The following is a 27,543-nucleotide window of genomic DNA, read 5'->3' as shown; positions in this document are numbered from 1 at the left end:
ATTAAATGAAATGCAGTACCTCAGCTGCAGATTTCAAGTGGACTCTTGTCAAGTAATCACAAGTTACTTAAGTTAGACAATAGCTTTTGATTTCTCTAATTTTTAAATGAATGTGCTTGTGTTATTTTAAAAACAAAAAGAAAATCTAGAGCAGACTTTTAGAAACATGCTCTGGTCAAGCTCAGGCATTTAAACTTTATTAATTAATAACTTGGCTTACACAAAGATAAATTCGGTGAATTTTCATATAAAAAAAATTCTGTAATTGTATCAAACATGATGGAATGTTATAGAGTGAGACCACAACATCACAGAATTCATCAAATCCATTGCTAATACTTACTGATGCATGTGCTGTTGTTGTCCCATAAAAATCGCGTCACTTCATAAAAGACATTATGGAACTGGCTTTTGTTAGTTAAAGGGATAGTTCACCCTAAAAATGAAAATTCTGTCATCATTTACTCACCCGCACGTCATTTCAAACTGATGCAAACTAGGATGCTTTTATGAGCTGTTTGGGGCTTGAAAGTTTTGATTATCTAGACTTTGAAAGGATGGATAGAAATCTCTAGAATTACCTGTTCTGAAAATGACAAAAGTCAGAATTTTAATTTTAGGTAAAAGGGATGGTAGAAAAGACTAACATGATGGAAGCTGAAATTGAGGATAAAGGGTAACAATATAAATTGAATTGAAATTATATCAATTAAAATGATAAAAACACGTTTGAAAGATTTTAAGTAGGAACTGTATAAAAATGATGATATTTCTTAATGATTTACCGGTTTTTCCTTGTTAGAAGTGAGTGCACACAGGAACATGACAAAATCGAAACAGCTCAAAATTATTACAATGTACTCCTATGTAACACTATTCTTTTAGAATATATGATATAATATTGTATCCAATATATTGAGACATATACTACATAATGACTCTCACACGAAGACTCTAAATGACTCAAGAGGTTCAAAAGAATGTGAAACCCAAACCCTGACCTCAACTAACATGTGTTTCCTCTATCAGGGTGAGTGCTCCCAGAGGTGCTTCAACATCTTTGTGCTGGAAACAGTGTGTGTGGGCTGGTTCTCCCTGGAGTTCATGCTCCGTTTCATCCAGACGCAGAGCAAGTGCGTGTTCTTGCGCACACCCCTCAACATCATCGATGTGGTGGCTATCCTGCCCTATTACATCACTTTGATAGTGGACTCACTGTCTGTAGGCGACCGACCCACCGGCTCAGGAAACAACTACCTGGAGAAAGTGGGATTGGTCCTGCGAGTTCTTCGAGCGCTGCGGATCTTCTACGTGATGCGTTTAGCACGTCACTCATTGGGGTTGCAGACGTTGGGGTTGACCGTACGCCGCTGCACTCGAGAGTTTGGACTGCTGCTCCTATTCCTGTGCGTCGCCATGGCACTGTTCTCACCTCTGGTCTTCCTGGCCGAGAGCGAGTTGGGCGCCAAGCATGAATTCACCAGTATCCCCGGGAGCTACTGGTGGGCTGTCATTTCCATGACCACAGTTGGATACGGTGACATGGTTCCACGCAGCATTCCTGGCCAGGTGGTGGCACTCAGCAGTATCCTGAGTGGAATCCTGCTCATGGCGTTCCCAGTCACATCCATATTTCACACTTTTTCACGCTCCTACCTGGAACTAAAAGAGGAACAGAGTCGGGCCTCACGGCACAAACCCGATTCACAAGACAGCACTAAGTCCCAAAACAGTGAGGATTCACAGGACACTGACAGTTCGATACATGGAATCACAGAGACCACCGCAGTCAGTGCACACCACCGCAGATCTCTGGCTGTGGCAAGTCAAGGAGTGCCACAGGTCAGGCGATCACTAAAGTCATAATGCATACAGCTAACTAAGACAAAAGAAAAATCCCACGTACAAAGACATGCTACAGGTGAGCGGCCATATATAGTACCTGTTTAATCAGGTGACTTGACAATAATAGACACTGGGAAAGGAACATTAAATTGGAGAGGTTTGTAGTCCAAAGCACAATTCTTTAAGGAGTTAGTTCACCCTAAAATGAATATTCTGTCATCATTTACTCACCATCATGATCCAAATGCATGGCTTACTTTCTTCTGTGGAACACAAATGGAACTGTTGAAGGTGAATGGAGACTGGGTCCATAAACTCCATAAAACACCATACAACTCACAGTACCCTTATTGAAAGGCTTCTGAAGCCGGATGATGAACTTAGTGTAAGAAAACGATGCAAAAGTTAGTTTCCCCCTACTTTGTAACTCTTAAATCTCTGTTTTGATTGAGAAATTAAAAAAATGTGTCACATCAGGTTTGAAATCAGTGGCACGAAGCAACATGTTGTTGCATGTATCATAAACCACCAGGTCAAGCTATTTGAATAGGTGTACCTGGTCCTACTCACACCATTCTAAGTGGTATTCGAATCAGTGTCAACCGGCATGACTGTAGCCTCTTGAGGCCAAGGGAGTGAGGTGAACCCATATGGGTCACGGCACCAGTGCAACTGGTCTTACACCCCTTTAGAGCGGGATTCGAACCAGCGTCAACTGGCTTACACCACTTTAGAGCTGGATTCGAACCAGCGTCAACTGGCTTATACCCCTTTAGATTAGGATTCGAACCAGTGTCCACTGGCTTACACTTTAGAGTGGGATTCGAACCGGCGTCAACTGGCTTACACCCCTTTAGAGCGGGATTCGAACCAGCATCAACCGGCATGACTGCAGCCTCTTGAGGCCAAGGGAGTTAAGTGAACCCATATGGGTCACGGCATCAGTGCAACTGGTCTTACACCCCTTTAGAGCGGGATTCGAACGAGCGTCAACTGGCTTACACTTCTTTAGAGCGGGATTCGAACCAGCGTCAACTGGCTTACACCCCTTTAGAGCGGGATTCGAACGAGCGTCGACTGGCTCACACCCCTTTAGAGCAGGATTTGAACCAGCGTCAACTGGCTTACACCACTTTAGAGCGGGATTCGAATCAGCGTCAACTGGCTTACACCCCTTTAGAGTGGGATTCGAACCAGTGTCAACTGGCTTACACCCCTTTAGAGCGGGATTCGAACCAGCGTCAACTGGCTTACACCCCCTTAGAGCGGGATTCGAACCAGTGTCAACTGGCTTACACCCCTTTAGAGCGGGATTCGAACCAGTGTCAACTGGCTTACTTTAGAGTGGGATTCGAACCAGTGTCAACTGGCTTACACCCCTTTAGAGCGGGATTCGAACCAGTGTCAACTGGCTTACTTTAGAGTGGGATTCGAACCAGTGTCAACTGGCTTACACCACTTTAGAGTGGGATTCGAACCAACGTCAAATGGCTTACACCCCTTTAGAGCGGGATTCGAACCGGCATCAACTGGCTTACACCCCTTTAGAGCGGAATTCGAATCAGCAACAACTGGCATGACTGCAGCCTCCTGAGGCCAAGGGAGTGAGGTGAACCTGCATAGCTATCTACCAGCTAGCCTCAGTTATATTCACCCACATAAAACTCACACCCATTCAGGTCACGGCACAAATGTAACTGGTCCTACTTGCACCACTGTGAGCGGGATTTGAACCAGCTGTATAACCAGCATTGGAGAAGGGTCCGCTAACCAGGACTTTAAAACCAGCAGCCCCTAAATGTTTCTCTTGAGGTCAGGGAAGTAGCTCTTAATAGCTGACCATTTTTATACATTCAGCAGTCTGAATGAGATTTGCGAGCTCAACTGCGTTTGTCCCCATTAACTTTAATCGTATGGAAAAGAACAGCATGAACATTCGGTTAAACATCTCCTTTTGAGTTCCACCAAAGAAAGAAAATCATATGGGTTTGGAATGGCACGAGTGAGTGAGTGATGACTGGATTTTATTTAAGCTCGTGTACCTGGTAGATGGATGCTCCTACCTGTGAAAACTGTATGACTGTGAAGATTGACATTTTATTTTGCATCCATCTTTAAGGAAAAATGAGCTTTTCTCTGGTGTAAGAGCATACATTGTGTTACACTGTTCAAAACAGGCTATTGAACTTTAATTTATGCTCCTATATAGCTGATTTGCAATAACTATGTTTATGAAAACACATTTAAACATATTTCTGTATAATTCTGCTTTTAGATGCCATAGTCTCAGGATCTGCCGGTTGTAATAAACACAATGAAATACCCTTTAAAAAAATAAAGGTTTCCTATTTATTTTCAAATTGTCTTGAGTGATAGCTGGTTTGTAGGATATATGTGTCATTTTTAATTAGAAAGGAAAGTGGTTTCAAACTCAACAGATCTTACTTGGTCCAATTTTCCATATTAGGACAGATAGAATTACTCGTCCATAATGACAAGAATGTGAAGCAAAATAATTTCACAACTAAAAAAACCCCACTAAAAGTACCTTGGCATTACCATACTGCATGTTTTGGACAAGGTACTATGGTATTTTTGAAACACCTTGGACTGCCATGTATCATGGTATATGATAGTATCATGGTATTACCATCTGATAGAGTCAGATTATTATGGTTGGGTGTCGAAATAATCCTGAGATAAACATTTAGAGTGTTTAATATACGAGTCCAGGATTCATCAGGGAGACCAGCTCATCTATTCCTATAAGTGATTAAATATATGTGACAGAGGGTCAGATTGTTGTGAAGGCCTCATAACATTGACCAGTGGTATACATCCATATTGATTCCCCTGAGAGCCCTTTGCTTATAAAGGCATTGAGAGACCATGTGTGCTGCCAGTATAAACACTGCTATAATGACCACAGCCATAATGAATGCACTCTCAGGTTTCCATTTTAATGAAACTGGTTCAATGCCTGTATTTTATACCATGAAAAAACAGGCTCAAATGTCCACCGCCTGTGAGACTATAAACTAGACTAGAGCAATAACGCTCAAATCATTAGCCGCTTGTTTAGGAAAAAAACTGTCAATGTCACAACACAAAAAATGTCATTTGATTTGTAAGAAATATATTTTGGGTGTTGATAAATGTGAGTATGGATGAACATTTTTAAATGTCTGAATTTACAATTGTTTAATAATGGAATATCAAATGCATCTTTGGAGGAACCTGACTAACATTTTTTTAAATGACTTTGAAATAAATAACTAAACATCCATTAAATTAAATGTATATAAATGACGTCAATATCCAAACACACTTTTTAAAAAAAATGTTTATTAACAAAGTTATAAAAAGTTGCATTGCATTGAAAAGATGAGGAGTGAATAAAAGTATCCATCTTAACACTAACAGAACATTTGGCTAGACAGACACCCCAACACCATCCACCCCAAAAAACAGCAATCCATCACTATGAGTATCAATACTGAGTGATAGAGTAAACCTATATATCGCTATGGTAACCGGAGCGCACATCTGTTACTTTCATTCAATGGCAAGAACCTTAAACAGTTTAAAATAAATGGCAATATAGATAAAAACAAGATGATATAAACCAGCTATTATATCAAAATACAGCAAAAAAAGAGAAACAATATATATTTAAATGAAATTGAAGTCAAATACATTATATTTTAGAATCAACCAGGTAAAAAAGATATAAAATAGAAATAAATAACAGTAATAGGAATAAAAGGGAGTTTTATCTAAATTGGGAGTTATCGTAGAGTCTTTTTTTGTGATTAACTCTTTCCCCGCCAAACAATTTTTGATAATTTTCACAAAAATGTCATGGCCCCCAGAATATTTGTTTGTATGAATAAATGAATATACAATATATCAAAAGAAAGAACAGACTCTCTGCTTTATAAAATAAATAAATAAATCAAACCATTTTATTCTAGCAACATTTTGAGCAAAAAGCTGAGAAAATCAAGCCGAAAGCCAAAAACCGAGTCAATGGCAGAAATGACAGAAATTTCCATCAATGATGGGGAAAGAGTTAAAGGGTTAGTTCACCCAAAAATTAAAATAATACCATTTATTACTCACCCTCATGCCGTTCTACACCCGTAAGACCTCATCTTCATCTTCGGAACACAAATTAAGACATTTTCGTTGAAATCCGATGGCTCAGTGAGACCTGCATAGCCAGCAATGACATTTCCTCTCTCAAGACCATTAATGTACTAAAAACCTATTTAAATCAGTTCATGTGAGTACAGTGGTTCAATATTAATATTATAAAGCGACGAGAATATTTTTTGTGTGCCAAAAAAACTAAATAACGACGGAGCTTCGGAGCTTCGGAGCGTTATGTATCAGCGTATTAAATCAGCGGTTCAGATCGCATGTCAAATCGCCAAACTGCTGAAATCATGTGACTTTGGCACTCCGAACCGTGAATCGATACGCTCCGAAGCTTCATGAAGCAGTGTTTTGAAATCGGCCATCACTATACAAGTCGTTATTTCGTTTTTTTGGCGCACCAAAAATATTCTCGTCGCTTTATAATATTAATATTGAACCACTGTACTCACATGAACTGATTTAAATATGTTTTTAGTACATTAATGGATCTTGAGAGAGGAAATGTCATTGCTGGCTATGCAGGCCTCACTGAGCCTTCGGAGTTCAACAAAAATATCTTAATTTGAACGGCATGATGGCAAGTAATACATGACATTATTTTCATTTTTGGGTGAACTAACCCTTTAAGGAATCTTAATAAAAATAACTTCATGACATTTGGACAAAGAAAGAGAAAAAAAGTCACGTCAGAAGGCCAACAACTAATCCTCATTAAACAATTGAACCCTTTACATAACATTTGCAAGCAGCATCTCACTCATAAAACAAGAAATGTTTACTGGCATGTGACATCCCTGATAAGAACTACTGAACCAGTACTAATATGCAAAAATAATCATTTTCTTAAAAAGTATTTGTCAAATTTTTCCAGTGACAAAAACATTTAAATGAAATAAAAAAAAGCAATCCGATTTGTTTTCTTTTTATATTAAGCATAAGCCAAAACATAAAAATGAGTTTAAAAAAATAAAATAAAAATTCAAGATATATTTTCTATTAAAAAGTATCTGTTTTAAAGATATTTATGTATTTTTACCGGAAAATTACAAAAAAAAGTTTTCTTCAGTGTATTGTCATGTTCAGGGCTGGTGACTGACTGAATGTTTGAACCACTTGGCCTTGAGTTTTTTTAGGGGGTCAAATGTCAGTATATGAATCTGGTTATTTCATAATTTGTCAAGCTAACTAAAATGATTGCACGCAAATGAAATAGGACTGCTATTCACATCTCCAAAAATAACATTTGGGCAAGACATTTCATTAAGTCTAGTGGATTTGTGAATTGTATGAGGATTGTCTCCTACCAAAAGGAGAGTGTTTTTTTTTTGGTTCAAATAGACACAGGGCTCGTCCTGTGATCTTCATTTGGCCTTCACTGCATGAAAGACTACAGCAGGCTACTGAGGTAAAAACTTATCCAAATAAAACTACACTAATTGTATTAATCTCTTATAACAAAAGCTTTGTACATTCAATCATCTAATGTCAGATACATTTCTGGATTATTCTGAGAGTCTGTAAGGCAAAAGTTTTCATAAGCATGAAAGTAACCCTAGGCTGGCATGTATATACATTATATGTAAATCTGTCATCTTTATGATATTGCATGTAAAGTTTGATTCTACGTATAGATATACAGAGGCAACAAAAATAATCCGAACACTTAAGCAACACTTACTGTATGAATGTCATTTCATTGCATAAAATATTAAAAAAACGTGGCATTAATGTTAAGAAAAGATAAGAAAAGCACAAAACGTGAAGTTAATTGTGAGAAAAGCTATCAGAGTTTGATGTTTTGTATTCTAATGCAATGACATTCAAACATATTTAAGTGTGACTTAAGTATCCAAATCCTTTTTGGGGAGACTGTACAAAGATCTTGTATGTATGCATCCGCATACATTGTAATATAGATTTGAGCACATTCCTTAATATATGTGAGCTTTTCATAGGGCCTTGGCGCTGGTGGTGTGTGTGGTGTGTGAGATTGGTTTCTGTGGGTAGAGGCTGTAATAGTACACTTGGAAGAGAATAGCGAAGTCCACGCACACCTGAAGGAGGCCGCAGATCCAGAACTGCATAGGAGCCTGAGTCAACAGGAAATAGCCTGTCTTGAAAGTGTCTCCACTGGTCCACATCAACACCATCTTAATACTGCAGGGACAGGAAGTGAGAGAGAGAGTTAGAGTCAGAGAGTGTTATTAAAGTCTGGAGATGTGAGAAAGAGAGGCAGATTGATCATAATCACTGAAATCGAGAGAACTGGCAAGGGCAGGACGAGTTGCGCTCAAAGGTTAATACTTATGGTTTGGGGTTTGTTAACCCCAATTATGAGCAATGATGATAGTGAAGGTTGCCAAGTCTAATTAATGAATAATCTGTCACAATAGTGAGAGAACATGAGAGCAACACTAGAGTGATATGGGTTTGGTCTTTACAACCACCTCTCTTAAAGCTTAAAAAGAGAATTAAGTTTTTAATTATATGTATATGTATTATATGTATAATAATAATAAATTCTAATAAATAATTATCACAGACCGGCTCAAATCTCGTGCTCTCCTCCATGCTTTGTTTAGAGGGGGGAGAAAAAGATCATAAGATCACATGTCTAGCTTTACAATTATTTACTCACAATCCTCCTTCCATGGAGCACAAAAAGATAATTTTTTAAGAATGTGCTGGCCACACTTTTCCATTGAATTACCATGAATGGAGACTGACTGATACAATATACGTGACCCTGGACCACAAATCCAGTCATAAGTCGCACGGGTATATTTGTGGCAATAGCCTAACAATACATTGTATGGGTAGAAATTATAGATTTTTATTTTATGCCAAAAATCATTAGGATATTAAGTAAAGATCATGTTCCATGAAGATATTTTGTAAATGTCCTACCGTAAATATATAAATAAATTATTATTATTAGTAATATGCCTTGCTAAGGACTTCCTTTGGACAACTTTAAAGGCGATTTTCTCAATATTTAGATTTTTTTGTACCCTCAGATTCCAGATTTTCAAATAGTTGTATCTTAATCAAACCATATATCAATGGAAAGCGTATTTATTCAGATGATGTATAAATCTCAATTTCTGCTTTGTGTGAAGAACAGAGAGTAATTTGGGTCATTATTAATTGATAACCCCTTTGAAAAAAAAAAGTGTACTTCGTTGTAAAGCATATTTAAAGTGTCATGAAGTGAATCACTGGAAAAAGCATGATTTGTTTCCAAATTAGATACTGCTTGTGCCAAAGAAAAACTAATTGGAACTCATTGTAAAATTTGTAAATCAATGGCACCAGAAGACTTGATATATAGCGCAGGAGTTATGCAGTTCTTTTGCAGTATTTTATGGTGATTTCATCATTTTGGAACTTGACACCCCCAGTCCTCACTCACTTTAATTAAAGCAAAAAGAGTGACCAGGATATTCCTCAAAACTTCATCTTGTGTGTTCCACTGAAGAAAGAAAGTCATACGGAATTCATGAGGGAGATAAAAAAAAATTCAATGTTGGAGGAAACATTTTTTGTGTAGAAAGCCTTACATAAACCTCAAGCACTAAGAACATCTCACATTTTAGGCAGGAGAATAAACAAACTTCCTTTGTGCGGCCATATTTGGTGCATCAGCAACTTCACACAGAACTGCACAGAATTACAGAGCTGTAATTCCACCTGCATAAAGCTGCTCCACCATCGCTGTTTCGCAATAAACAAATCAATTATTCAAGACGTGCATTTTTCTTTTGGACTTCCCAAAATACAGCATTCCACACTACACCAATTATTCATTTTAGATTAGGCTTTTGATGTACTAAAAGACTTTTGCATTTTCACAAATGCATGTAAACAAATTATCAGGTTATGCTGCAGTGAGACAGACAGCCTGGAATAAAAGGAAAATAACAGCCTCAGTATAATTATGTGTGTTGATTTTAACATGAGTGACTGTGATTTGGCCAAGTAGGATGTGTTACTAAAACAATATTCCATTCAAATAATCAGATTTTTCCATTCAGGTACAGGGTCAAAGTTTGCGGGTCAGGATTAGAGGCAGGCTTAGGGATGCCGCTGAGTTTAGAGACATAGGTTAGGACTGTGTTTTTAGTAAACTGGAATATTGGTTTACTAAATAAGTTATTGCTCTGCAGCCAAGAACAGATGTTGATGCCGGAAGTCGCCTTACTTGACAAATTCACTTAGCAATCAAAGGCACAGTATGTCATGTTTTGCCGCTAGAGGTCGCTTTTTCAAAACAAAGGCGTAGCTTGATAACACCTTGATTTCACAGAATCATGTTGTCTTCACTTCTACAGCCGGTGGAAAAGAATCCGACAGGACTCGGGCAGAAATCATATTCATGGATGAGTTAATGTATTAAAGAATTACTAACATTACTGTAGTATAAAGCAGGGTGGGGCTGAAAGCTGTTGGAGCAGAACGAGGCCGCTGGAGAGACAAGTGTGACACACGGCTCGAGAACAGAAGCTTTTATTATGCCGCAGACGACCGCTTCCACTTCTTCCGGTCATGCATATGTGGGGTAACACAGCACTGTTTTATATTATATACATTTGAATGTGTTGAAAGTTATAATGCTTTTCTGTGTGTTCGCTCAGCGGCTACTATGAGACACTTATTGCACACTTCAATAAGCTAGATCAATATTTGGCATGGTAAAACATGGTACTCGCTGTAAATAAAATAAAAAAAACAAGTTTTAAACAATAAGACTAAAGGCCCTTATTAACCTTCATTTAACCAGGCAAGTTACTTAAGAACAAGTTCTTATTTTCAACAACAGCCTGGCCCTATCATACATCAATGCGACGGCAGGTGCAACGCAAGTGTTTTTTGCTAGTTTCTATGGTGGCCCAGTAGTGCACAACACAACAAAATATAAAAAGCAAACATAAGTTACAGTCTATGTTCACAACATGCCACAACCCAACGAAAAAGCCACAACACAAAGAAAAAGCCACAACACAACAAAATCAAGCCACAACACAACGGAAATGCTCCCAACCACTCGGGGGCACTCGAAGCACGATAAAGTTGCCACTGTTCTATAGAATCGGCAATCTTACAAAAAAATCAATACCACAATTAGTTTTAACAGTATGTAGGCTAACCATTGTTTATCGATATGAAATGTTAATTTAAAATCACTTACATGCATTATAGCTGCATATTTATGCTCGAGAATACTTTGATCCGATACCACGGCGCTAAGGGAATGTCTGCCAATTCCACCAATTGGTTGAAACGTATAATTTGTATGAATTATTGCTTTTAACATTTAAAAACAGACATGTTAAAATTCCACAGCTTGATTGTATTGGTAAAACTGGTAAAAATTGGAATTTGAAAATTAACAAAAAAGTTAATTTAATTCATACAAATTGTATGTTTCAACTTGGTGGAATTGGCAGACACTCCCTTAGCACCGTGGCAGCGGGTAAAAGCGTTCTCGAGTATAAATATGCAGCTATAATGCACGTAGGTGATTTTGAATTGATATTTCATGTCGATATACAACTGCACACTTAAAACTGATCGTAGTGTTTAAATATTTGTAAGATTGGCGAATCTATAGAACAATGCAAGGAAAACTAACTTTACCGCACTCCGAGAGTCCCCTAGTGGTCGGGAGCATTTCCGTTGTGTTGTGGCTATTTCATTGTGTTGTGGATTTTTCATTGTGTTGTGGCTTGATTTCGTTGTGTTGTGGACTTATTTCGTTGTGTTGTGCACTACTGGGCCACCGTAAGTTTCAGTCCGACGCAGTTATCATTTTCACATCCAGCGTCACGTTGTTTAAATAGCAAATGCACCCATGCACCAATGCACCCTCGCTGGTCTGGAAAACGAGGTGTGTTCAGGTGCATTTTTGGTGCGGTGCTATTTTGAGGCAACTGAAAACGACTGCGCCATTGACCAACAAAAACCTGGTCTAAAGTCAATAGCGCAGTATTTTTTGTGTTATTTAAAGGCCGCTTTAGTAATATGAGCCTATAGGTGGGTGCACAACGTGAAGGGAAATCTCACTCCAACCTGATCTTAAAAGTTGGCAACCCTGCGCATGTGTCATTCCTATTTTGCACCCGCGCAAAGCGCGCTTTTCCCTCCACAGAAGCATGTCGCTAAACTAGTGAATGAACTTGCGCTCCCTGGGCGGTTCAGCGCAAAAAAGGAGGCGTGTTCCGGCGCAAACAATCCCTGGTGCTATTTTGCTGTTCCATTAAACAATTGCGCCACTGACCAGAAAAAACCTAGTCTAAAGTCAGTGGCGCGTTGCCCGTTGTTCATTATGCTATTTTAAGGGCGCATGCCTGACCATAATGTATAGCGTGCACAACGCGCATACACTTTGCTCATGTAACCTACACAGATGCAACAGTTATTTTTGCAAATCATAAATTGTTACACTAAAAAAATATTAACACATGAGATGACGGAAATCATTGTGGTGTGCCACGAAGATGAGAAAAAATAGGCATAAATCTAGCTAACAAATGATTCAGGCTAATTGTAATAATTAAGGATAAGACCTGTTTGCCCAATAGTGGCAAGACATATATGTATATAAGGACATCTGACAAATTGGTTTGTCCGTCAAGAACCAGGAAAAAAAATCGACTGAAAAAACTGAAAGACTGAAAAAAAAAAAAGACTGTGAAATCACCTTTACCATAATGTACAACATTACAACTTCACTTCTCTGTCTTTCACTGCTCTTACAAGCACATCAGTCTCCTCGGCTGTGAACCGCTCCTGGCGTGCGCCTGGTAAATACGCCATAATAATAGCAATCCATAATGGAACTTGCGCACCTGCTTTTAAAGGGAATGTTGGATGACGCTCGGATTGGTTTATTCACGTTACGCCCAAACCACACCTATGAATAATGAAGCTACTTCAGACCAACCCATTTTAGATTTGCGCCGGGCGCAAGAGCCATTTATCCCGCCGGGAAAATAGCAACAGCGCCGAGACCCGCCCACAAAGTTACTTGCGCTTCGCGCTTTGACACTTGCGTTTCAGATCGTTAAGATAGGGCCCAATATATTAAAGCTTCTATGGTGTTTCCATGGTTTCTACAAAATAAATCAAGGGTAACGCAGGCATGATGTCGTTGATAGGCGACGCACGGACAGGATAATAAAAATGGCTCATTTCTCTGGATTTAAACGTTCTTGGAAACCTTTAGGATAATGCAAGTACAGAAGTCAACAAAATATTTAACACTGTTCTAGAGGTTTTGGGATATTTTAATCCAAAAATCTTCCATATTGTGTCTTTACCACCATTATTCAGCAATAACACATACTAGATCAAAAGTGACAGTAAAGACATTACATCACACTAATCAAATAAATGTTGTTCTTTTAGAAATTCATGAAAGAATTCAGAAAAACAATGTATTGTTTCCACAAAAATATGAAGTAGCACAACAGTTTTCAATTATAATATTAATAATAATATAATAAATGTTTCTTAAACAGTGAATCAGCATATTAGAATGATTTGTGAAGGATTCAAACACCCAGTGAGAACTGATTTAGCAGAACGTGAGTTGTAGACACTGGGCATGTTGTTATGGGAACACATTGATTGAGATTATTCTGGTGCGTCTTTCGAGCGACCGTCTCAAAAAGATGAGTAGACTAAACAACTAGGTGTGAAGAGCAGACCAAAGCTGGAGAAAAGAAAACAGAGAATACAAAAAGACAGACAATTCTTTTCTTGCCAAAAAGAAATTGAGTCAGGTGGGGGTGCGGGAAGAGAGCTGAGGTAAACACTGTTTTCTGTTCTTTGTTTGGCTCGGCGTTACACTCAAAGCAAAGCTGAGAGGCGGCCTGATCCGTGGCATCTGATAAAAGGCCACTCTGAGAGCTTATTAGAGCAGCACGTCCTAAAGAGATGAAAGAGTGCTCTGAGTGCCGCCGGGCCACACCGATCAGCCTCTGTGACAGAGCAATAAACCACTCCACACTCCACACAACAGAAGAGTTTAATGAGTGTGTGCTATGATGAGGACAGGGTCATGATCGCTTACATCATTAAAGCTAAAAGGTAAAATAAAATTTTCCTCACTAGCGACAACAAACCACTGGAATAAACTAAAGATTTTTTCCCAAACAAGCCTACTGTCTGCGAGCTGCTTGTTCAACCTAATTTTTCTGCATCATAGATGCATGCCTCAAATTCTAGACAACTGTAACCAATCCCATAATGCACTGCAATAAGCTTTTCCACTTCCATTAACTCTTTCCCTGCCACTGACAGAATTTTTCACCATTTATTGAGACAACGCTTCCTCACCACTGACTTACACAATCCAATAAAAACGTATAATTTTATTACAATGCAATTACAAATAATAACAATTTCATGCACTGCATATGTATTAATTCATTTAGGATGTAACCTAAAATAAGTGTGATAAATGTACAATCAGCTGGTGATTATCATAAATTATTACACGGCTCTGTGGAATACTTGATTCTGATTGGTCAATCTAGTGATAAAACGGTATGTTATCCACCGATAACAGCCAGCAAAAACTGATAAGACAGACTTATCCGAGTAACTGTCACTGAAGTCGGTGCTTTACGTTTGCTAGGAGCGTATTTTCTCCATGGAAGTTTTCGCGTTTGGTGAGCTAATACAATATTAAAACTCAAATCAATAATTGTGTCATCCTGGGTATCGTGGACTCTGTCTTGTTTCATATAAACGCAGCTGCTGTCATTTTGCAACGCTAGTTTTGTACAGCGTAATGGATTAAGATAACAAACAGGTACGATTTTGATCTCAAATCAATCTCTCTTATTCCCATAATTATTTATGTGGTGTAATACCGTAATATGTGGAATGACTGTACCGTATCCCTTCGATGTCTGTCTAATTTGAACTTGACGCTTGCTAGCAACGGTGTTCTTCACGGAAGCTTTGCTAATAAAATATTTTCAACATTTCGTGTCTAATTATTTACTTATGTGGCAAGTAGCCATGTAATCAGCAGCATAATGTATATCCAGCTGGTTGTTATTGCAGAATAAACCCCTTCAGAGTGATGCAAGAGCCCTCCACTTCGTGTCGGGGTTCTGATCACTGTCAGGGTTTATTGTGCGATAACAACACAATAACACAACACAATCCTTCGGATGAGACGTTAAACCGAGGTCCTGACTCTCTGTGGTCATTAAAAATCAAAGGATGTCCTTCGGAAAAAGAGTAGGGGTGTAACACCGGCATCTTGGCCAAATTTGCCCATTGGCCTCGGTTCATTATGGCTTCCTAATCATCCCCATATACTGATTGGCTGTATCCCTCTGTCCCCTTTCCACCAATCAGCTGGTGTGTGGTGGGCATTCTGGCGCACTATAGAGACAGAGCGACACGCGTCATAATCTGAAGACCACGCCCACCGGGGGGGAAAACAATCAAACCGTCTCCAATGACTTTGCATTGTGTGAAGCGGCCTTTTTGTCATTTTGGACTTATAACAAAAAGCTGAAACATGTATAAAAGCTGATATGTGACAAGGTGTACACCAAACAAGCTAAACAAAACCCAGAAGCAAAAACCCAGACGTTTTTATAAGCTGTTGACCCAAAAAACAAGCGTTTAAGTACAAAAAAGTGGATTCAGGCCATTGAGACAGAGCGCGCGGGTCATATTACACTGAGAACTACGGCGACTAGAGGGGAACGTAATCAGCGACAGTAAATATAATATATAAAACGGACATTTGGATATTTGACTTAACAGTGACAAAATGTTTACTGCACACAGACATATTGAGGCATACTGAGTGTCAGGATTTCAAAATTTCCCCATTCTTCATGCTGAAGCTTCACTTCGTATTGCCTGTATCCACTTTTATCTTCTTAAACGCTCGTTTTTTTGGGTCGACAGCTTATAAAAACTTATTTCTGTGTTTTTTAGCTTGTTTGCTGTACACCTTGTCACATATTAGGTTTCAGACATAGTTCTGTTTTTTGTTATAAGTCCGAAATGACAATGAGGCAGCCTCCCGCAATGCAAAGTCAATGGAGAGCGTTGGATTGTTTCCCCCCCCGGTGTGGGCGTGGCCTAAATACGCTCTGTCTCTGTGGCTGCCGTCGCATCATCCAGGTGGAGGCTGCACATTGGTGGTGGTTGAGGACGATGCACAATGTGGTTTCATAAGACGTACTGTATTAGCACTATGAAATCCCTTCTATTTCTCTGACTGAAAACAACTTATTTTGGTATATTATGGGCAGCAGTGGTTAAGTGGTTCATGTAGGTTGTCTACAAACCGGAAGGTTGTAGACCTGTTATGTATGGGTTCAATCCCCGGTTCGACCTGACCAAGTGTCGAGGTGTCCATGAGCAAGACACCTAACCCCAGCTGCTCTTGGCGAGCTAGATGGCGCCTTGCATGGCTGACACCGCCGTCAGTGTATGAATGGGTGAATGTGAGGCAATATGTAAAGTGCTTTGGATGGCCATGGGTCTGTTGAAAGCGCTATATAAATTGCAGTCCATTTATTAACCACCAGATTAATAAAAAAAAAAACTTGCATTTTTTTAATAATGTGCAATTTGATGTAAAGCACAACTCTTTTGGAGATGGAAAGTGTTGGAGCGTGCCATCAAACCCATTGTGGTAAAATGAAAAAGAAGAGAGAGAGAAAAGTGATCAATCTTAACAGCTGCCATGGAAACCATCAGGACTCGACAAGGCTGACGGTTGCCATGGGTTCCATGATAGAGTATAAACAAACTCTTTCATCCTCACTTTGAGCAACAAAGCCAGACTCCAGCAACAGTTACCAGAGAGCATGAACTAACAAGAAATTCAAAAACAAATAAGTATAGCAGCCCTGCAACACTATGTTGGCTGCCACTACAAACAACGATTGGATGTTTAATTTCACAGACCGACTCGAGAGAAACATGAGGCTGGTAATGCCACACTAACACCCACACATTACCATCCAAGAGACTGCCGAGAGGAGGACATGAAAAATAAATATTATTAATATTCTGTAAATTGAATAGGATGTTTTTTGTGACTTATTTATATAGGATTTGCGGGCATTAAAATATAACTTTGGAATTTATAACTTAAGTGCAATTTTTATTTGCTATTTTTATTCAGTTTCTGTAATTATTGGGGTCGGCATTTTATGTGGATGACACTCATTGCAGAAATCCATGACTGTCCAGTGCCTTTATATAGACATGCACACATATTCTGCTGTGCTCTTTACTCATCTCTCTCTCTCTCTCTCTCTCTCTCTCTCTCACACACACACACACACACACACACACACACACACACACACACACACACACACACACACACACACACACACACACACACACACACACACACACACACACACACACACACACACACACACACACACACACACACACACACACACACACACACACACACACACACACACACACACACACACACACACACACACACACACACACACACACACACACACACACACACACACACACACACACACACACACACACACACACAATAACAGGGACTATCCACAGTTTTTATACTGTACAAACTGCATATTCTATCCCCTAACACTACCCATAAACCTACCAATCACAGAAAACTTTTGCCATTCTTTGAATTTCAAATAAACGGTTTAGTATATTTTGGTCATTTGCCATTGGTCATTTGGTTGGCCATAAACCATGTTAACATTGTAATGCCCATGGCATTATACACATTTGTGTCCGCATAAACCATTTACACTGATCATTTGTATATGACAGGTGACAGCGAATAACACTGATCATCTCTTCATCGTGGCACCTGTTAGTGGGTGAGATATATTAGGCAGAAAGTGAACATTTTGTCCTCAAAGTTGATGTGTTAGAAGCAGGAAAAATGGGCAAGTGTAAGCATTTGAGTGAGTTTGACAAGGGCCAAATTGTGATGGCTAGATGACTGAGTCAGAGCATCTCCAAAACTGCAGCTCTTTTGGGGTGTTCCCGGTCTGCAGTGGTCAGTATCTATCAAAAGTGGTCCAAGGAAGGAACAATGGTGATCCAGCGACAGGGTCATGGGCAGCCAAGGCTCATTGATGCACAGAGCTACTGCAGCTAAAATTGCTCAAGAAGTTAATTATGATAGAAAGGTGTCAGAATACACAGTGCATCACAATTTGTTGCATATGCCCATGCTGGACCATGGAGCAATGGAAGAAGGTAGCCTGGTCTGATGAATCACGTTTTCTTTTACATCACGTGGATGGCCGTGTGCGTGTGCATCGGTTAACCGGGGAACACATGGCACCAAGATGCACTGTGAAGGCAAGTGTGATGCTTTGGGCAATGTTCTGCTGGGAAACCTTGGGTCGTGCCCATAGACACTGTAAAAAAATATGACGTCACCCATAGGATGAGAGGAGGATCTTCAGAAAAAGCAGTTTTGAAGCGCAAAGTAGGGACGAGCTGGCCGTTGCCATCTTGTCAGCGTGTCATCGCGCGTCACTCCCGGGTAATAGAAAATGGGCAAAGAGGCGGGACGTGGGCGGAGTTGAGGTGACGCGATGACAAACAGACAGCAGACAAACGGCTATCCACCGGTAGGGATGGGCGATATGGCCTAAAATCCATATTGCGATATACATTGCAGCCTCTTGCGATAACGATATATATTGCGATATAAAAATTATAATAGAACCATTTCAGAACGGGTTAAACCCTAAGGAAAGCCAAACTGCTAAATGTATACCTTTTTTTAAAAGAAAGAAACGTATGTAGTTTTGAGAACATTTATTGTGCAAAACTGTAATTATAACATATTGTTGCAGATAAATAAAAGCAGAACGTTTTAAAAACGTCCTGTACGCGCTTATCCATATAATGGCAGTGAATAGCGACCAGGCTAAAACTTTACAAAAATTATACAAGAGTATCACGCAATGATACAGGGAGATGCGTGCCAGATCTGTACCAATTTTGGTACCACAATTTATTTGATTTTTTTTCATTTAAGTATTTAAAAAAATGTAATGCAATTCAATAAGTTTATTATTTATGATGATAATCATTATAAGTAAATAATACATAAACATTTAAAGGCTGTATGCTGTTTAAAAGTAAACATTGTTTATAAAAAAGATCAAGTGAAAAATAAGCAACCACCTAGGCATAATTTTTATTATTAGTTGAGACTAATTATTATTACATAGAGACGAAGTTAAATCTACTGTAGGCTACAACAGTAGCCAAATATATTCTGAAAAATTTCTCACGTTAAACCAAACTTTTATTTTGATGGGTTGCCGTGAACACCTTTGAGTGTCTGTTCATTTTATGATATGACAGTTTTCTCAAATGAAATGGTAAATTCTCATGAAGTGATGTTTTATGTGTTTGTGTCCTCTATAGCAGTGTTTCCCAACCTTTTTTCAGTCATGGCACCCTTTGAAAATGTTCTCCATTTTGTGGCACCCCCTCGCATATGTTACGCTAGGGGTATAACGGTACAGATTGCTCACGGTTCGGTTTGTATCACGATTTTATGTTCCCGGTTTCAGTACGGTTCAGTATTTGCCATGTTCAGGGAAAAAAGGACTACTGTCAAATAAAAATAAAGAAAATAATAAGAACAAATAATTTAAATACAAGCAGCAGCAAAAATAAATACTTTTGAGCAAAGATACTAATAAAATAAACTATGCTTTTCAGGTTTTTCAGGTACGTCTAACATTAGTTTTCAGGTACAGAAATTGATCAAATGTAAAATAACATTGAATATTTGTCTGTAGAAATGAAAGATTAATCCTATTAAACTTACAAAAGCTATTCAATCAAGAGCAGTGAGTGATGTCCTTGTCTTTTGTTGTTGTCATCAGACTCCAGACTCCAGTCCCGAGGTCACTACTGCACAGACTCGGTCACAAATGTCAGCGCCATATTCGGACGTTGGCGACTTGGCGTCGTAACTTTTCTTCAGTGGAAGGTAGTAAAGACGCGCCATCTATATTTTTTTACGGTCTATGGTACAACATTTCATGGAAACTGTATTCCATGGTGTCTGTGGTCTCTTTCAGCAGGATAACGCGCACTGCTACAAAGCAAAAATGGTTCAGGAACGGTTTGAGGAGCATAACAAGTTTCAGGTGTGGACTTGGCCTCCTAATTCCCCAGATCTCAATCCAATCGAGCATCTGTGGGATGTGCTGAACAAACAAGTCCGAAACATGGAAGCCCCACCTCGCAACTTACAGGACTCAAAGGATCTGCTGCTAAAAGGTGCCAGCAAAAAGACTCTTTAAATATGAATCCTGCCCGTCTCTGTGTGAATGAATAGTGCACTGCAAACGGACGGTTTCACTGATTTACCACACACACTGAAGCACTCGTGGCGCTCGCGGTGTTTTCAGCATCTGCCACCTCACTATACGAGGACATGAATGAATGAATGTCATCTCCAGAGCCGCAGAGTCACTTCATGAGCATTTTACCGTTTCATTTGAGAAAAGCTATAGTCATATCATAAAATCACACAGAAACCCAAAGGTCTTCACAGCAGAAATATATTGTAGTTAAATATGCTATGTTGCAACTTGATAATAAAACTAACACTAATAATAATAATAATAATACAAAATATTATTACTTTTCTTAGAAATTAAATTGTAGTTTTATTAATTAAATTAATTGGACATGTTTTTTGATCATTCAAATTTAATGAAATCATTAAAATTTAATACAGAAAATTTAATACAGAAAACACAGAATTTGGTAAAAACGGAATTTGAAAAAAATTAAATAAAACTGTGTCTAAACATGTAATTGTTGTTAAAGGCACCCTGAAATCAAAATGGAAGTTTTTTAGCTTTTAGTATGATCATGTTAGCCTTAAGGTTATCAATAAGCTGGTGTGTTCAAAAACAATGACAAGGAGATATAAGCATTCAAAACTTACAGTTTCTCACTTCCGTTAAAATGGATCACAGAATTTGATGACATCATCGCAGACTTCACCTTCTCATCAAATCTTCTGTCCAATCAAATGCTCTCTAGAATCTGAAGCGCCTGCCCCTACACTATAAATAGACGCTGAAGGGCTGAAATAGGTCAGCTGTTCACACATTTACTATTTTCTACATGGTGAATGGCACATAGCGCACTATACATGCGATAGGAAACAATTCAGACAGTGTAAATATGCTTTCAGTTGAGGCGAATGAAGTCTGGGTTCACGATAGTTTCACGCGCACCGCCGCAGTGCACACACATAGTCTAGACCAGAGCCGTTGACTAGAGACACGAGACGAGAGCGCAGCGCGGATCATATGCGCGAGTCGGCGCAGACAACAAAACATATCGGACCCATTTAAATTCTGCACAGAATGCTGTATTTCAAAGTGATATGGAGGAGATTATGATGATAAACGGTTAGAGATTAGGAGGAAACTCTGGCTTTACCAAACAGAAAGGCTCTAGTCAAACTGTGGTATTAACGAAACACTATTGGCTGTTTCAAAAAAGGGGAGGAGCTGCTAACAGCTGCAGCCGTTTCAGGGGAAATTAGATTAGATTAGATTAGATTCAACTTTATTGTCATTACACAAGTACAAGTACAAGGCAACGAAATGCAGTTTAGGTCTAACCAGAAGTGCAATAGCAGCAAGTGCAGGATATACAATGGATGCGTAAGTGCAGGACATGGATATGTACTGAATATGTATAAATATGTATAAATAGAGAGACGTTATTACTATAAACAGAACTGAATTTACAGGTGAATATGTACAGTGAATAAATATACAGATGGCTATTACTATAAACAGAATTTACAGGTGAATATGTACTATGAATACAATATACAGATGGCTATTACTATAAACAGAATTTTACAGATAGAGGTATACAATAATATGCTAGGCTAATATGAGGAATAGCAGTGGATTAGGGTAGTGCAATAAATTATGGACAGAGCTATCCGGAAAAAAAAAAGTGTAAAGTGCAGTGGAAAGTGGTTGCATATTACATTTAGAAGTACAGTGCAAAAATGCAAATGTAAACATTGGTACTATAAATACAGTCGGCAGTGCAAATGAGCATAATCCAGTTACCTCAAAATACCTCAACACATTGAATAATGCTGCGTGTTTCAAAGCACTTCAGTGGGCCTTTAAATTGTTTCATGATTTCAATTAATTAGACATACTTTTTTAATTACTAAAATTTTATTTAACCATTAAAAGAGTCTAGAGTAATCTAAGTAAAAAGTAATCTAGAAAAATTGAAACCGAAAACACAGAATTTTGGAAAAAATAAAACAGCATTTAGGAAAAAATAATAAATGGATTTCATAGGGCCCTACAAAACTTTATTCACTTCAGTCTTTCAAACAAAACAATAAAAACATTAACAAAAAATCTACACGATAAATAAAGTGAAAATAAGCGAAGTAAAAAATAATATAAAAAAGATACTTTTTTATGCACTTTTTTGTTGTGTGCCGTAAAGGCCTCCGACTGGACTGTGGGCAATTAAAGGCAGAAGCAGGGTGTACAACAGAAGGTGATCAAAAGTCCCGTCTGAGCATATCTAGCTGAGAGGATGTGTTAGATGTCAACGGCATGAACATGCCACCAAGAGTCTGAGAAACATAAAGCAGTGTTCAGCATAAAGCAGTCAACACAAACACATCACTGTGAAATACTGCTGTCCTGCACAGCTTCTTCTGACAGAAGCATGGAGGGCAACTTCCTTTTGTGGGAGTGTTCAAATTCACCCAGCACCTGACTCATGTGTCAAATATACAGGAACGCACAACTTAATGGATGGTTTGTTTGCAGCCTGTGGATACAAACCAGCTTGCTGCTCAGTAAACGAATATATAAAATGAGAGTTGGGTACAATTGCAGGGCGGGAGATAATTCAGATGACTAAATAAGGCACTGAGGGTTCTCAAACTCCAACTAACAGGACTCTGGCAATGAACTTGGCTGTGGGGGTCACCACTTTCCCATTGCGATTCATTAACGTTCGACTGATGGACAGCAATAGAGGCCAGAGGTTTATTCACAACAGTTACCAGGAAAATAATTCACTATGAAGCAAATAACAATGGCTGAAGAGCTAAACAAACCAAACAAACTAACAATGGCGGAATAGCTAAAATAAATAATTAAACAACTGTAAAAGCCAGTTCAAAATCTGAACAATTACTGAATAGCTACAAAAAGAGAGAGAAAAAAAATCCGTTCATGAGAAAAAAAAAACAAGATTGGAAAATGTTTACCATTTGTTTGGATCAGTGCAAAAAAAAAAAAAAAAAAGTAATTACATTTAGTCTTGTAATACAAGGCTGTCTCCAGGAGATGAATCATCTGTGATTGTGGTGGGCCTGCAGAGAACACTGCGTAGATCTTAATCTGACCATTTCCCATGCTGTGCAAGTAACATAAATTACTCTAGGTTCAATGTGACTTTCAGGGTATGTAAACAAGATAAAGCACCACTACAGTGCAATAAAAGTTGTCCTTAAAGTGACAGTTCACCCAAAAATTTAAATTCTGTCATTAATGACTCACCCTTAGCTCGTTCCAAACCCATAAGAGTTTCGTTCATCTTCAAACCACATATGGAGATTTTTTTAATGAAATCTGAGACCTTTCTGTCCCTCCGTTGAATTTCATCAAATATATCTTCATTTGTGTTCTGAAGACGAACGAAAGTCTTACGGGTTGGTACGACATGAGGGTGAGTAATTAATGATCATACATCTCTCAAAATATGTTTTTACTTTTTCGATAAACCTAATAGTCATCTGGAATAGAAACCCTTTTGAAATCTATGGTTTTACGTGTCCGCAATATGCACCGCAATGAGTGTACTACTAATGTATGCTCAATGGCTAGAGAATACCCATAATGCACTGCGAGTGGCGCGCTGAATGAATTCCCACGTCTGACCAGAAAATGGCGCCCCCAGCTGAATCAATCATCCATTCATTTCCTAAACCGCTCTGGTCCAGCGTAATATCATACAGGAATAAATTCATTTTTAATTGATTATTAAATTGTTTAATTACGGTTTATACATGATATAGAGAAGACGTGTGACAAACCAAGGACACCCTTACCGCTTTCATAGAAATTAAGGGGGTAAGCAGCAGTCAGGTGCTGCTGATCAAATGTCTTTGATTAATTGATCATGAGCAAGTGTGATCGACTCTATGGCTGTGTCCGAAATCGCCCCCTATACCTTTAAATAGGGGACTATATGAGGGAACATCCATTTGTAGTGGCGTCCGAAACCATAATGGACGTTTTTGAGTGCCTCATTCAATCCCACAATGCACCGCAATAACGAGTGTACAGTAGATGTACGCGCAATGGCTGGAGAATGGGCTTGTTCAATGCACCAGCGCTGCGCAGACCGATCGGCGTATGACATCAAAGTACCGCGAGAGCATTTCGAGAACAAACGACTCCTTATGCTTTTGAATCGCTCTCACTCTCAACCATAGACTGTGCTCTCAACGCACTGTGAGAGTCACGCTCTGAATGAATTAACTTACCGCTGTCTGATTCGCCCCATGTACCCTCATTCTCCATTACTCCACTACTCCAAAAATGAGCCAACAAGCTTAAAGTTAACCCTATAGCTCTTTACTTGTGTGGCACTGAACTTCCTGGAAAAGGGTATTGTAAGAATAATAAAGTAACTCATAAGCATTTAATTGTGGGTGGGTCCTTCCACAGAATTTTTTTTACATTTTTACATTTTTACATTTTATAGAGTAGATGCAATTTACATTAAATACAAATATATCGACTTGTTTACTAAACGTCTGGTTGAGGCAGACAAAACTGCAGAAAATTTAAAATCTTTTGCAGCAACAATAGTGTAGGGGTAAGACGGATGGTTCAAATCTGCCTTTTGCCGAAATATGCAGATTTTTTGGCAAAACCTTTGCCGAAATATATCAGTAGACTAATGTAGGGAATAGTGAATGAGGGTATAGAGGGCTATTTCCAACACAGCCTATAAAAGCAGAAGTTTTGGCAATTTGCTGGTCTGGAGCATTCAGGTGTGTGTTAACACAATGCCAAGGAGGAAACATCAGCAATGATTTTAGAGAAGCAGTCTGAGATGGGTTATACAGCCATTTCCAAACAATTTGAAGTCTATAATTCCATAATTCTACAGTGAGGAAGATTATTCATTAGTGGAAAACATTCAAAAGAGTCGCCAATCTTCCCAGGAGTGCACATCCCAGCAAATTCACCCCAAGGTCAAACGGTGCACTGCACAGAGAAATGGCAACAAAACCCAAGATCTACATCTCAGACTCTACAGGCCTCAGTTTGCATTCTAAATGTAGAAGTTCATGACAGTTCAAGCAGAAAAAGACTGAACAAGTATGTCTTGTTTGGAAGGGTAGCCAGGAGGGAGCCTCTTATGTCTAAAAAGCACATGCTTGCATAGCTTTGGTTTTGCAAAGTAGCACCTCAAACCACAAGACTTCTGGAACAATGTCCTTTGGACAGACGAGACCAAAGTGGAGATGTTTGGCCATAATGCACAGCGCCAAGTTAGGCGAAAACTAAACATAGCATATCAGCACAAACACCTCATACCAATGGTCAAGCACGGTGGTGAAGGGGTGATGATTTGGGCTTGTTTCGCAGCCACAGGACCTGGGCACCTTGCAGTCATTGAGTCGACCATGAACTCCTCTGTATACCAAAGTATTCTAGAGCCAAATGTGAGGCCATCTGTCCGACAGCTAAAGCTTGGCCGAAACTGGGTCATGCAAAAGGACAATGATCCCAAGCAAACCAGCAAATCTACACCAGAATGGCAGAAAAAGAACTGGCCCAATCAAAGTCTGGACCTCAACCCGACTGAAATGCTGTGGTGGGAAATCGTTTAGGAGACTGACACAGATGTGAAGAAATTGCTGAATAAAGTTGTTACATTTGTTTGTTTTTGCACACAAAGTATTATCATTGTTAAAATCGTCCATTCAACCTTAATTTTATGAATGTTTTTACTACCTTTCTGGGCCTTGAAAGTGTTAATTACGTTATTTTTGGGTGAACTAACCCTTTAAATGATCATTTTCAGACTAATTCTTACAAAATTCTAAATTATTTCTTACTTTAATATAATGACAGCGACAATGGATATCTTGAAAATAACTCAAAAGGTAAACAAGAAAGTTCAAACTGTAAACTCTATTTGAACAAATGTGTAGCCTATTCCATGACAAAGATTGCATCAGTCACGGAGTATGCATTTTGTAGTTACGGTTGTGACACAGTAGTGTGCTTACATGAACAGACAGTACATGTACTCATTTATCTGGTTAGTAGTCAGGTAATAAGCAGAATGATGTGCAGCCAGTCAGTCATTATCACAAAATAAACACTGACAAGATAATACAACAGGTAGATCCCAATAAACCCCAACAGGGAGACCGGAGTTATTTTATTATGGGTGAGCTGAAATTGTTTTATTAGGCTGTTTTATTATGTTTGAAATTACTTTAGTATGCAGTGTGGAGTGATACGAGAGACATGAAACTAACATGCAAGATCTAGCAACTGACCATTTCAAATCAAGTATTCCAGTGAGCTTTTTAATATGCCATTTAATAATTTAGGTCAAAAAGGTATTTACAATTTTTTTTTTTTTAGAAATTCATATTTTATTTAGCAGTATTAGAGGTTCAGTGTGTAAATATTAGAGGCATCTAGCAGTGAGATTGCGAATTGCAACCGTCCACTACTCACCCCTCCCTTTCGAAGCACATAGTGAAGCTATGGTGGCCAACACAAGATGTTGTCGTCTGAGACAGCAGAGAGTAGCTAGCGCCTTGTAGAGAAGTTTGTCCGTTTAGGGCTACTGTAGAAACATGATGGCGCAAAATGGCGACTTCAATGTAAGGGGACCCGCGGTGTATGTAGATAGAAAGGGCTCATTCTAAGGTAATAAAAACATAACGGTTTATTATGTAAGGTCTTTATACACCACTGAAAACATAGTTATGTATATTATATTACATTTCTGTCAATAGATCCTCCTAAATATTACACAGTGCACCTTTTAATTGTATTCAATTGATCAAACTTTTTTTTTTATTCTGTTCTTTTCCACAATTTTTTTTTTGTATTTTCGTTTCCACAAAAACATTAAGCAGCACAACTGTTTTTTACATTAATAATAAAAAAATTATTGAGCAGCAAAGCAGCATATTAGTAAGATTTCTGAAGGATCATGTGACACTGAATACCACTGTGACACTGAGTAATGATGCTGAAAATTCAGATTTGACATCACTGGAATAAATTACATTTTAAAATATATTCAAATAGAAAACTTATTTTAAATTGGAATAATATTTCACAATATTAGTGGGTTTTTTTTAAACTGTATTTTTGATTATAATAATAACCCTCTTTCTAAAACACCCCCACAGCCAAATCCTGCATACACTCTCACCCACAAAGC

General features: G+C 38.6%; 2 protein-coding genes across 4 annotated transcripts in view; one reads left to right on the top strand and one right to left on the bottom strand.

The window, feature by feature from the left end:
- kcng2 (potassium voltage-gated channel, subfamily G, member 2) overlaps positions 1 to 4,202 on the top strand; it is a 33,476-nt gene extending 29,274 nt beyond the window's left edge. Inside the window, exons 3-5 of one of the 2 annotated variants that reach the window (XR_013817483.1) lie at positions 1,030 to 2,917; positions 2,959 to 3,167; positions 3,285 to 4,202. Coding sequence is in view for 1 of the 2 variants with exons in the window: in XM_079828920.1 (XP_079685046.1) it covers positions 1,030 to 1,866 (837 nt within the window). In the remaining variant the exon portion in view is untranslated. Of the gene's footprint in view, positions 1 to 1,029 lie in introns of both variants that reach the window. The other variant, XM_079828920.1, reaches the window with a different exon arrangement.
- A 968-nt stretch (positions 4,203 to 5,170) lies between these two features.
- slc66a2 (solute carrier family 66 member 2) overlaps positions 5,171 to 27,543 on the bottom strand; it is a 63,048-nt gene continuing 40,675 nt past the window's right edge. The window contains exon 5 of one of the 2 annotated variants that reach the window (XM_079829506.1): positions 5,171 to 8,163. In XM_079829506.1, the coding sequence (XP_079685632.1) occupies positions 7,956 to 8,163 (208 nt within the window). In that variant the 3' untranslated portion in view covers positions 5,171 to 7,955. The remainder of the gene's footprint in view (positions 8,164 to 27,543) is intronic. The other variant, XM_079829507.1, reaches the window with a different exon arrangement.

The sequence above is a fragment of the Gobio gobio genome (genome assembly GCF_949357685.1).
Source record: "Gobio gobio genome assembly, chromosome: 11".
NCBI classification, from domain to species: domain Eukaryota; kingdom Metazoa; phylum Chordata; class Actinopteri; order Cypriniformes; family Gobionidae; genus Gobio; species Gobio gobio.
Note: the sequence above shows the minus strand (reverse complement) of the source record. Positions and strands in the feature narration are given on the sequence as shown.